The 12936-nt window shown below is 38.8% G+C and overlaps 1 protein-coding gene across 4 annotated transcripts; it reads left to right on the forward strand.

Moving 5' to 3' along the window:
* The first annotated feature begins 1181 nt into the window (after positions 1 to 1181).
* On the forward strand, positions 1182 to 5774 carry slc48a1a (solute carrier family 48 member 1a). Of its 4 annotated transcripts, XR_008387967.1 has the most exons (5): positions 1276 to 1400; positions 1559 to 2503; positions 3388 to 3480; positions 3584 to 4230; positions 4367 to 5209. XR_008387967.1 is itself a non-coding variant. In XM_053643896.1 (3 exons), the coding sequence occupies exons 1-3, from the start codon at positions 1271 to 1273 to the stop codon at positions 5568 to 5570; spliced, it is 435 nt and encodes a 144-aa protein (XP_053499871.1). In that variant the 5' UTR covers positions 1182 to 1270; the 3' UTR covers positions 5571 to 5774. The 4 variants fall into 4 exon arrangements, 1 of the variants encoding a protein (XP_053499871.1); XR_008387965.1 differs by having other exon boundaries at positions 3584 to 5209; XR_008387966.1 differs by having other exon boundaries at positions 1559 to 1653; positions 3584 to 5209.
* Positions 5775 to 12936: the final 7162 nt, after the last annotated feature.

Here is a 12936-nt window from a genome sequence, read left to right on the forward strand (position 1 = left end):
GTTTCCCTTGCTAATATTATACAACTTGAACAGATTTCCCATAGTAATCAAATGAAGAAGGGCCAAGGCACAACCCTGGGCTTTTATGCTTATTACACAGGTCACTATAATAAAAATGCTAAAAGCTAATTTATTATTGAGTGTAATATGGACTGCTGTGTGGTCAGTAATCTTTTGTATGGGATAGCATTCATGATAATGTTATTGATCAATACTTGTTAAATGAAAACACTGCCATGACTTTAGTCCCAACCGATATATCAAGCCAGTACTATGCCTTCAGGTGACAGATTTTCTTCATAATCAAACTGCTTAAAAAAAAAAGTAATTTGCTTTATTAACGTCTAGCGTTCTACATCATGCAATACAGTGGGTTTAAATGACATAACATCTAGACACTATATTAAACTGAATAGGGTTTCTGAGTCATCGAAGCACTCAAAAAACTCACAAGAAAACAAATCTTTTGCATGCCTGTGTGTGTTCTACATGGAACATATTTTCCCATGAATAATTTCAAATGCAGCTCAAAATAGTATCAACATGTAGTAGTATGAAACTAAAATGTAAAATTCAAATCATAAACATTCATTATTAAAATAGAAATATTGTTAAAATAGTTGAAAACAGGTTATATCAGGATGCATTTTGAGTAGATTCTTAAAATTGGTAATAGTTTGATCAACATTAAAGAACCCCAGGTTGTTCAGTAAGATGACAGCTGATTAGCTGATTATTTGAAAATTATATTGCCTGAAGTATGTGGATACCTGACCATGAGCACTGAGGCCTTATCAGCATTTCAATTAATCCCAAAGGAGTTCAGTGGGGTTGAGGTCAGGGCTCTGTGCAGGCCACTCAAGTTCTTCCACTCCAACCTTGGCAAACAATGTCTTTATGGACCTCGCTTTGTGCACAGGAGAAACCAGAGAACTGGAGAACCCAGAGGAATCCTATCCACCCAAACAATAACCCAAGCTCAGGACTGAACCAGGGATCATGAAGCTGTGATTTCATTATTATTATTATTATTATTATTATTATTATTAGTGGTAATGCTGTTGTTTTTGGTTTTAAACGGTACATGGCGCTAGACGCATTAAATAGTCAGAGAGCATGTGCAGAAGAAGTCGAGTTCTGGTTCTGAAACAGCGCTGCGGTATGACGTCATCACACGGCGCTGGAATCTGTTTGCGAGTGTTTGCTCAGGACGCTGGTTAAATGTTTAGATATTTTTAATTAAACAACATATTATATAATTGTAACATTTATGGCACCGAACAGGGCGTACTTTAGCATCGTCTATGCTACATTCGGCATGCTGATAGGAGGTTCGGCTTTTATAGTTTGGACTGTAGTTTACAGACAGCCGTGGACGGCGGCTATGGGCGGATTATCAGGTAAACACGGAGCCGGTTATGGCGAGCTGTGTACTAATATTAACATGTCAACCTGTAAAAGTAGTACTGACTAGTCAATGTGCTCGCTGTAGTTCATCATCTTAAATCATAACGTGATTAATGCGACTAGAAAACTGACTATGCAGTGTTTCCGGCAGGATTCTGTGAGAGTGTAGTGGCTGGACCTCTGACCTCTGACCCTCTGTGGGCTACTGATGCTCTCGGGCGCGGACACTCAACTGACACTGTTCATGTGAAGCATTTTATTTTTTATTTATTATTAGTTTTTGATCGATACCCTTGCAACATACTACATTATGTAATATGATATATGTAAATACAGGGGATCTTTACTAGTTGTTAATAGACAGGAAGTGTTCTACCAGTTTACTAGCTAGCCTTTGCATTCTTGGAATATTAACAGATAGCGATCCATCAAGCTGATATCATCATCATATCGATAAACATTCATGTAGTAAGACTCAAAATTAACTGTGAGCCCCCAGATAATAAATCAATGGCTTAGTAACAGCGGATTGTGACTTTGCTGTTGTGACTTGAAGCCAATGACTCCATTGTCGTTTCAAGGCGATGAAATACTCATTTTAGTGAAAGATTTAGTTATAAGTCATATTCTTATCTTGTAAATAAGATTTGTCGATTGTGTTTCATTATTTTCCTTTCTGCCTGATGTACAAGGTTCCCTACACCTCAGCAACATCTGTACTTTTAATCAGATAAGTTGTACTTAAACTATAATTAATTGCTTTAATATACTGCACATATGGAAATTTTGCCTTCTTCGTAATCTTCAGTGGTGGCTCTTTTTAGGTAATTGTTGGCTTAAAGTGTTGAATGGATAGATCACTATCTATTAACATTCCAAGAATGCAAAGGCTAGCTAGTTAACTGGTAGAACACTTCCTGTCTATTAACAACTGGTAAATATATCCTGTATTAACATGTATTATATTACATTGTGTGTTGCAAGGGTATAAAATATTCAAAATAAATGACTCACATGAAGAGTGTCCGTGGATGAAGCCATGGTTGCATCCGAAATCGCGTACTACAGCCCCAATTCCAAAGACGCTGTGTAAAATGTAAATAAAAACAGAATGCAATGATTTGCAAATCTCACAAACCTGTATTTTATTCACAATAGAACATAGAAAACATCACATGTTTAAACTGAGGAAATTTACCATTTTAAGAAAAAAATAAGGTAATTTTAAATTTGACGGCTGCAACACGTCTCAAAAAAGTTGGGAAAGGGAAACAAAAGGCTGGAAAAGTAAGTGTTAGTAAAAAGAAACAGCTGGAGGTTAATTGGGACCAGGTCAGTTACATGACTGGGTATAAAAAGAGTATCTTAGAGAGGCAGAGTCTTTCAGAAGTAAAGATGGGTGGAGCTTCACCAATCTGCGAAAAACTGTCTACAATTTGTGGAACAATTTCAGAATAATGTTCTTTAATGTAAAATTGTGAAGACTCTGAATATCTCATCATCTACAGGACATAATATCAAAAGTTTCTGAGAATCTGGAGAAATCTCTGTGCGCAAGGGACAAGGGTGAAAATCAACAATGCATGCCCTCAGGCGGCACTGTATTAAAAACAGGCATGATTCTGTAATGGAAATCACTGCATGGGCTCAGAAACACCTCCAGAACTCATTGTCTGTGAAGATACTCTCTAAGATACTCTTTTTATACCAAATCATGTTACTGACCTGTTGCCAATTAATCTAATTAGTTTCAAAATGTTCCTCCAGCTGTTTGTTTTTAGTAACACTTACTTTTCCAGCCTTTTGTTGCCCTCAGTTGAGATGTGTTGCTGCCATCAAATTCAAAATTACCTCATTTTATTCTTAAAATGGTAAATTTTCTCAGTTTAAACATTTGATATGTTTTCTATGTTCTATTGAGTTCACGGGTTTATGAGATTTGCAAATTATTGCAGTCTGTTTTTATTTAAATTTACACAGCGTCCCAACTTTTCTGGGGTTATATGACAGTACCTACTGCATTCGATTCAGTACCTTCTGCTTGGCCATTGATACAGTTGGTACTAATCAGTGGTAAGCATGATTACAATCCAAACGTACTACATCTGCCATGTTGGCATTGTCATGTGAACTGTAACTTCAAAAGAGCCGATGTGCCTTTTTTTGATTCTGACAGCTCTTCTGTGCCAGTCCCGTTGCCTTATGGGATAGCGCATTATCCACAGTGTCCACTGGTTCTTTACTGTAGAATCTTGGCCGAAGCAGTAAGTCATCCGGGTATTTCTTGCCTGCTGTTTTATGAATACTGAAAATTCAGACATACTACTCCTTTGACATTGTGCTTTTTTCCTACTGTGTAGTAGGGCTATTCGGATGCAGCATATGTCTCTCATGAAGAACAGGAAACTTCACTAATGGTTCATCACAGTGTCAGACAGCCAATCAGAACTGATTTCTGGAAAAACGAGTTAGCCAATGATATTTGTGGTTATAGTCAACTTAGTTGGGCCCACCCACTGCTGACAGAAAGAAAAAGGCTGTTTCTCAGTATGCGTTCTTATGCAATCTTGTGTCCTTGTGAACTTGTTCTACGTCATCATCCACCCCTGAAATTCAATTCCGATACTCAAGAGCATAGTACAGGGAACGCATGGAATTACCTGGATGTGTTCTTGATAACGACGATACATCGGATGCAGACCTGAGTGCACCGAACCCTCTTGAAGTCCTCCTGTCCTTCCGAGTTTGTTCACAGAATTGAGAATCAGCCAATGTATTCGCGTGAGCAGAAGCAATAGTTGAGAAAAGACGCAGCTCATGGGTGTGAGGAATGATTTTGCTTATGCATATAGATTTTTCGCAGCACAGTATCACGTGTGTGATGGTTTAAAACGAGCATGCAAATTCTCCCCTTTCCACGCGTGTACATGTATTTTTCTTTTGCGGTTGTAATTTACAGTGTGTGCGTAAGTGTCAACAACGCGCTCGGATTTGCCGCCACAATGCAGCAGGTGGATCCAGTGGGTGTGAGCATGCGTGCGAACAGCAGCGGGGAGGGGAGGGGAGCGGAGTAGGGTGGAGTGGTCTGACTGACTGGGATGTCAGAGATAGGACGAGCGATGCTGTTCCGACGCAACGGTGCATAATGAAGATGTTTTATGTTATGACAAGTGTAAAAATATTTTTGGTTCATTATGAAACTGGCAGGACAAATTAGACTGTGGTGGGCCGGCACACTCTAGGTAATTAATGGGAAACACTGCTATGTGCACTAACTATCATTAAATATAGATACAACTGGCTACAGCTGTACCTTCCATGGTCATAGTTATACATCTGGCCTCATCCCTAGAGAAATTTCCTTTTTTTCATTTGCCTTATTTATTAGTATGCTTAGGATATACGGTATTCAAGTAATTATGTGACTTCTGAAAGCATCTGGTTGTGATTAGGGGTTTCACAGCAACACTTAGAGGGTTTTTTTTCTTCTCTAATTAATTTTTTCTAATGTTTTCATTTCTGTTCAAAGTTGTAGTACTACAACATGTGGGAAAAGTTCAAGGGTGTGAATGCTAGTAGTCCTTTATACTTAAACATACCCTTTGCAGACGTAATAGTTTAGTGTTTGCTCCAGATGAGATAAAAAGTTGTGTGTGTGTTTTCAGGAGTGCTGGCCCTTTGGGTGCTGGTCACACACATCATGTACCTTCAGGATTACTGGCGCACATGGCTGAAGGGACTCAAGCTCTTCATGATTATCAGTTCACTTTTCTCCATGTTAGCTGTTGCTGCTTTTGCAACGTTTATGACTCTGGCTATTACACAAAATCAAGGTGAGGTTATTACATTTTTGTGCATGAGGACACTTTGGTATATTATTTGGTATATTTAAGTAACTGTGGTAGCTCTTTATGGAAAAGTTAGCTTGGCCAGTGGACACATAATCATTGGAGTGTCTGATTAATCTGAAACTATGCAAGAACCACTTTGTGTAAAGGCACTAATCTGACCTGTTCTTATCCTCAGCATTGTCAGACACCAAGAGTTTTTATCTCTCCTGTGTTTGGAGCTTCTTGACACTGAAATGGGCCTTCCTCCTTGGCTTGTTTTCTTACCGCTACCACCAGGAGTTTGCTGACATCAGCATCCTCAGTGACTTTTGAATAACTACCTTTCTGGAACTGAAACAAGTTTGTTTTTGTCTGTTTGTTAGCTTTATCTGTTAGTAAAAAAGGCGGGTTTAGAAGCAAGGCTTGCTAAACAGGAATAAGTGGAACAGTTTTTCTTTCACATTAACGGCACCAGTACTACTTATTACTTTTGATCTGATAGACTGTCCCTCATACTCCAGAATCCAGCTTCAAATTCAGAAACCATCCTAAGAGGTTTCCTGCATCTATGCATTACATTCCTTTTACATTTAACTGCATATAAACTTTGCCTGGTTTGTATTATTCTGTTCAGACCTCAGAGGAGTTGTTTGGCATAAAGAGTGTTTAATCTGCACTCAGCTATTTCTAATACCTAAGCTAGTTACATAAATTCAAATTTTTGTGGATATTTTTTTAGACTTTTATTTTGTGTTTTATGTACGTAAATACAGTTACTATATATGCATTGCTCATGACCACAGATTAAGCAATATCCATCTTTAGTGTAATTGTATGTTTTTGAGACATGGCAACAAAATGCACTGATCACCAACTCCTGACTCATCCTCAAATGTCATTGTGTCTGGTGTTTCTATTTTACTAGGATATATAGGTCTACACCAGACTATCAGTATTATAATGTGTTATACAGTGTTACTCTTGAACATTATTGAAGATTAATTCATATTTATATTGATGTCTTCCAGTTGTTTGATTTTTTTTGTTCCAGTTCTGCTTCTTGTTCCTTTTCTTTCTTTCTTTTTTTGTAAACTGAGAATGAGATTATTATAAAAGAGATGAGGATGGCTGCGTAACGCAAGACTCAACGAGACCTGGTGTGTGGTCCAAGATGGCGGCTCCCGGCTGCTAGACTGCAAATAATTCCAAGTTCAACATTCAAATATTTATAATTTTTTATTTCTTTCTCTCACTCCCCCCCCGCCCCCCCTTCTTTCTTGTCGCATTTTCTCCCGTTTCAAAACTGGACCATAACGTTATACAACCTGTATCACCTTGAGGAATATATCAACATGCACTACAACAGATTCTGCTGCACCATGAACAGGGACAAACCAGACGACTACAAAAAAGTAAAGGTAACCCCACTCCAATCTCCAAGAGACCCCGTCCCGTTTCACTCTCCAGCCCAAGTATAACACCATCCACATCACCTAAACCACCATGCTGCACAGAGATGAGCAACATTCTGCTCTCAATTGAAAATAAACTTTCTGGACTTGATGCCAAGATTGCACTGATTGAAGTGGCACACAAGGAATTCCAGGACCTGTGGCTCAGCTTGGAATTCAGCCAAGAACAGATAGGCACTCTCACTAAAGCACTCTGTTCACACACTTACTACTCAACTCACCTCCTTAGTGGCAGAAAGCAAAACCATGAAAGAGAACATTCTGGACTTGCACACTCGCAGCATAAGGGACAATTTAGTCTTCACAGGCATCCCGGAACTCCAGACGAGCCCTGAAAAATCAGTCAAGGACTTTATGATAAAACAACTCAAATTAAAAGCCGAAAGTGTTCAGACTATCACCTTTCACCGAGTGTACCGCATCAGATCTCAAAACAACAACAATTGACCATGACCGATCGTCGGAAAATTCTAACACTAAACCAAAAGAGCTGGTTCAGAGGCAAGGCAGACAACTTAAAGGCACAAATTACAGACTCAGTGAGCAATACACAAAGGACATTCTTGAACGTCGAAAAAAGCTTTTCCCAATCTGGAAACAGATGATAAATGAAGGGAAAATGCCAACCATTGTAGTGGACAAATTATACATGGATGGACAATTACATCTCAATAAGGACATTAACTCAATAACTCATGGCAGGTCAATAACTGCCATGATCATAAACTTATAAACACACCACCAGTACAGGTCTCTCTCTCTCTCACCCACTTTTAAATCTATAAGATGTGCTCTTACTTTGCACCTAGGTCTCGTCCCTCCCCATGTTCTACACTATGTCTGTATTTACTGGTTTTTGTTTTGTTCTGCTGTGTACATTGTCATTTGTGTATCTTAATTTTGTTAGTCTGCCAACAACATTGCCTTGTTATACACACACACATTCGCTCTGCCATAACTGCACAAATTTATACACTCAAACTTACACATATACACTACTAACATGCTCACACATTGAAATATATTTATGTTTATTTTCCGTTTCCTTATAAAAACATGTCATCTATCCCTTTTCTAACCTGGAACGTTTGTGGATTTGGAGTTTTGAATCATTTAAATAAACTACAAGGCGACATATGCCTCCTGCAAGAAACACATCTATCAGAATCAGATCACAACAAAATTAAATCATCAAAGTACATTTATTCTCGGCTCACTACAACACAAAACAAAGAGGACTATTGATGTAAATCTTTTCTGAATGATTAAAATGCTTCAGCTTCACCAGAAGTAAGATTTTTGGAGAATCAGGAGACCAAGAGCCAGGGTATAGTCAAAGAGATGGTTTATTATGCATGCAGAGACACTCTGGGCACTACAGTGTTTCGTAGTCTCAATCTTAGTCCAAACATGTTGGATAAGGTTGGCTTTTATACTTAGCTGTGCATGCAAGCATCATACCCAAGGCTAGTTAAGGAAAACATAAGAGAAAAACAAAAGACAAAACACCTTGACAAAAATATAATCAAGGAAAGAAACCCAAAAACTTAAGACCATGAGTAAACAAAAATCACATTGAACTGATCTTAAATGTCATAATCATGGAATCTTAAAACTCATAATCATGGAAAATAAGGAAAAATATTTCTCAGTATGCATTTTAATAAGTAAAAAAAATCTAATTTGTTCATATCACCACCGTTATAGCCCCCGAAGGACGTTTCATTATCATAAACATTTAAATTAATAATTGAAATGCCCAGTCACAATTGGTAATCTATATTTCAACACAGTTCTTGACCCAACAATAGAAAGACCTAATATTTTGAGCAGTAAGCACATTTGGCAATCTGCAGAAACCATAAAACAGTTCATGAGTGATTTTGGTCTTGGTGATAGTTAGCGATTACAGCATCGAAATGCTAAAGAATACAATTTTTTTACCAGTCCATCACTCATTCCCACATTGATTTCTTTTTCACTAGTAATTCTATAATATCAAATATTTCTGAATCAAATCCATCCTATAGTCATTATTAATCATGCCCCGGTAACATTAAAATGGAATAGAACTGGTCCACATAAACCCATTGCCAGATGGTGCTTTAACACATCTCTTCTGAAAGACCTTGAATTTAACAGTTATTTTAAGAGAGTGGGCATGCTTTCTAGAGATGAATGACACTCCAGAATCATCTCCATCTCTTCTGTGGAAATCAGGGAAAGCAGTACTAAGAGGAAAAATAATCTCATTCTCCGTGTAACTGGAACAAAAAAATGAAACAACTTGAAGACATCAATATGTATAACCCAACAACAGAGAAACAGAAAATATATATTTAAACTAAATGAATTAATCAGTAAACATACCAAGTTCCTGATACATAGGCTAAGACAAGAAGACTTTCATCACAGTAATAAATCTGGTAAATATTTATCAAATCAAATGAAATAAGGAAAAAACAACAACAATACCAGTTATTACGGTCACAGCAGGGAAGGTCACCAACTCACCGAAAGAAATAAAACAAATCTTCAAATTTTTTTAATCTGTAAATTATACTCATCAGAAAAAGACCCAAATCAGAAAAACATCAATTTATTTCTCAACAGTATCAATCTGCCACAACTCAGTAAAAATCAAATAAATATATTTTTTTAAATAATTTTTTTTTGGGAGGGGTGGGTATAAGGCAGCTATTGTTGTACCCAAAAAATGTTAATGTTTCTGCAAACTGATGAACGGTTGACTATGAATAGTCTTTTTTGTGGTCAATATGATAATACACAGACACAATAATGGGTCATGTAATTATTTGAATAAGAGATCAATAATATTTACGGTATATATAATATATATGTATATATACAGTATCTCACAAAAGTGAGTACACCCCTCACACTTTTGTAAATATTTGATTATATCTTTTAATATGACAACACTGAAGAAATGATACTTTGCTACAATGTAAAGTAGTGAGTGTACAGCTTGTGTAACAGTGTAAATTTGCTGTCCCCTCAAAATAACTCAACACAACACACAGCCATTAATGTCTAAACCACTGGCAACAAATTGGGTCCAATTAGCCATTTTCCCTCCCTGGTGTCATGTGACTTGTTAGTGTTACAAGGTCTCAGGTGTGAATGGGGAGCAGGTGTGTTAAATTTGGTGTCATCGCTCTCACACTCCCTCATACTGGTCACTGGAAGTTCAACATGGCACCTCATGGCAAAGAACTCTCTAAGGATATGAAAAAAGAATTGTTGCTCTACATAAAGATGGCCTAGGCTATAAGAAGATTGCCAAGACCCTGACACTGAGCTGTAGCACGGTGGCCAAGACCATACAGCGGTTTAACAGGACAGGTTCCACTCAGAACAGGCCTCGCCATGGTCGACCAAAGAAGTTGAGTGAACGTGCTCAGCGTCATATCCAGAGGTTGTCTTTGGGAAATAGACGTATGAGTGCTGCCAGCATTACTGCAGAGGTTGAAGAGGTGGGGGGTCAGCCTGTCTGTGCTCAGACCATACGCCGCACACTGCATCAAATTGGTCTGCATGGCTGTCGTCCCAGAAGGAAGCCTCTTCTAAAGATGATGCACAAGAAATCCCGCAAACAATTTACTGAAGACAAGCAGACTAAGGACATGGATTACTGGAACCATGTCCTGTGGTCTGATGAGACCAAGATAAACGTATTTGGTTCAGATGGTGTCAAGCGTGTGTGGCGGCAAACAGGTGAGGAGTACAAAGACAAGTGTGTCTTGCCTACAGTCAAGCATGGTGGTGGGAGTGTCATGGTCTGGGGCTGCATGAGTGCTGCCGGCACTGGGGAGCTACAGTTCTTTGAGGGAACCATGAATGTCAACATGTACTGTGACATACTGAAGCAGAGCATGATCTGTATGCAGTATTCCAGCATGATAACGACCCCAAACACACCTCCAAGACGACCACTGCCTTGCTAAAGAAGCTGAGGGTGAAGGTGATGTCTAATAGTTTAGCCTTAAATATATTTAAGAGGAGCAGACTTCAAACACTGAACATTGAGGCTTTTTGAGGTTAAAGATTGTTGTTTTTTGCATATAGCCTGTAAAATTAACTGAAAATATTAAATTTAGTTTATCAGAAGGTAAATTAATTTCATGGCTCACACTATGTTCCTAAATTCTGTCATAATTGACAAGCTCAAGTTTTCTTATGCCTACTTGTGCATTATATTGTGGCACATTAACGTTACCATCGATAAAAAAAAAAAACTAAACTTCAAACGTACTCCAAAATTTTTGTAAAGAAGTTGTTACTGTAGCGCCTTGATTTAGTGTGTAATTTTGAATCTGGTGCTATCAAAGGATAACCTTGTTTATGTGTGTAGGCAGAAGGATTTATTAGCAGTGAGCATTTTATTTTGGGCATGTCACTTATGCACTCTCACTAAAATGGTGGGTGCTTGCATCTTCTTTGTCTTCTTTTTCAGCTTCTTCCTCTGTAAGACAGTTTTATACTTTTATAACTTCAGCAGCTTCAGGCATGTGAATAAAAGCACAAATTTCATTGGTTGGGCAGTTTTTGCTGCGGCACGTCAAAAAAAAAAGAACCCCGCGACGTTAAAAATTTTTTTACGTGTTGACGCCACGCGTTTTACGCCTGGTGTGAGCACTCTCAATGACAGCCATTGGGGCATTAAATGGACCGTTTTCACACTGTGAAAATTGTCCTGGTATGAACAGGGCTTAATGCACCATGTCCTGATGGATTCCCTGCTGAGTTCTACAAACACTTTCGGTCCATTTTATCACCATTTTATCACTCTTCATCCGAATGATAAGTGAATCAAAACAAAAATCAAAACTCCCAGGTAACATGAACACAGCTACAATTTCACTCCTTCTCAAACCCAATAAAGAGTAATTAATGTAGACATTAAAATCATTGCCAAAACACTAGACCATAGAATAGAAAAGTCACGCCATCTATAATCCATCCAGATCAAACCGGTTTCATTAAAGGTAGACTTGCACCTACCAACATAGGCAGACTTTTTAACTTAATGTGTTACTCATCAGTTCAGAAAACAAAAACCATCATAGTTACTCTCGATGCAGAAAAAGCTTTTGCCAAGTCAAGTGGGTGTTTATTGTCATTCCTCTATTTAGGTGCTCCTAAAAGAAATTGTTACTGTAGCGTCTTGATTTATATATTATTAATTGATTTACTCTATTATAGCTTGTATACATTGGAACGAAATGGCATTTCTTCAGGACCAGGGTGCAACATGAAACAGTATGCAAGACTACATAAAGTGCAAATACACAACAGTGTGAGACTAGTGCAAAACAGTTAATACACAGGACAATAGATATACAGAACATGGACTGTAAATTGTAAACATGAACTGTAGCTATTTTGTAAGGTAGCAGCACAAGTATAGCAGCAATCCTGGCAGCAAAAACAAGTTCAATAGTATAAAGTGACTGACGCAGCTACTGTATGTAAAGTGCAATGTGCAGTAGTACTGAGTCATACTGGGTTAGTGTGTGTGCAGTAGCCCAGGTGAGCATTGGGAGGCAGCATGGTGTCGAGTAATCTGACTGCCTCAGGGAAGAAACTGTTGCAAAGTCTGCTGGTGGTGGCACGGATGCGCCTGTACCTTCTGCCAGATGGCAGGAGGGTGAACAGTCCATGAAAAGGGTGAGAGGGGTCATCCGCAATACTGATGGTTTTGCGGATGCAGCAGTTGTTGAATGAGGTGTCGATGGAGGGTAGAGAGACCCCAATGATCTTTTCCATTGTTCTCACCATCCACTGTAGGGTCTTGCACAGCCTCTGACCACTGTTCCCATACCACACAGTGAGACAGCCAGTCAGGATGCTCTCTATCGTCCCTCTGTAGAAGGAGGTGAGGATGGAAGGGGGAAATTTGGCTCTCTTCAGCCTCCGCAGGAAGTGGAAACGCCGCTGGGCCCTCTTGACTAGGCAGGTGGTGTTGAGAGTCCAGAAGAGGTCCTCTGTCTGTACACACCAAGAAACTTGGAGCTTTTGACTCTCTCCACAGTTGTTCCGTTGATGTGCAGTGGTGAGTGGTCTGCTTGGGTTCCCCTGAAGAGATAACATTAAGAGATAGATTGTTGTCTCTACACCATACTGCGAGCTGGTTCACCTCCTCCCTGTACGCTGACTCATCACTGTTGCTGATGAAGCCCACGACTGTAGTGTCATCAGCAAAT

The sequence above is a fragment of the Ictalurus furcatus genome, chromosome 15, assembly GCF_023375685.1.
Source record: "Ictalurus furcatus strain D&B chromosome 15, Billie_1.0, whole genome shotgun sequence".
Classification (NCBI taxonomy): domain Eukaryota; kingdom Metazoa; phylum Chordata; class Actinopteri; order Siluriformes; family Ictaluridae; genus Ictalurus; species Ictalurus furcatus.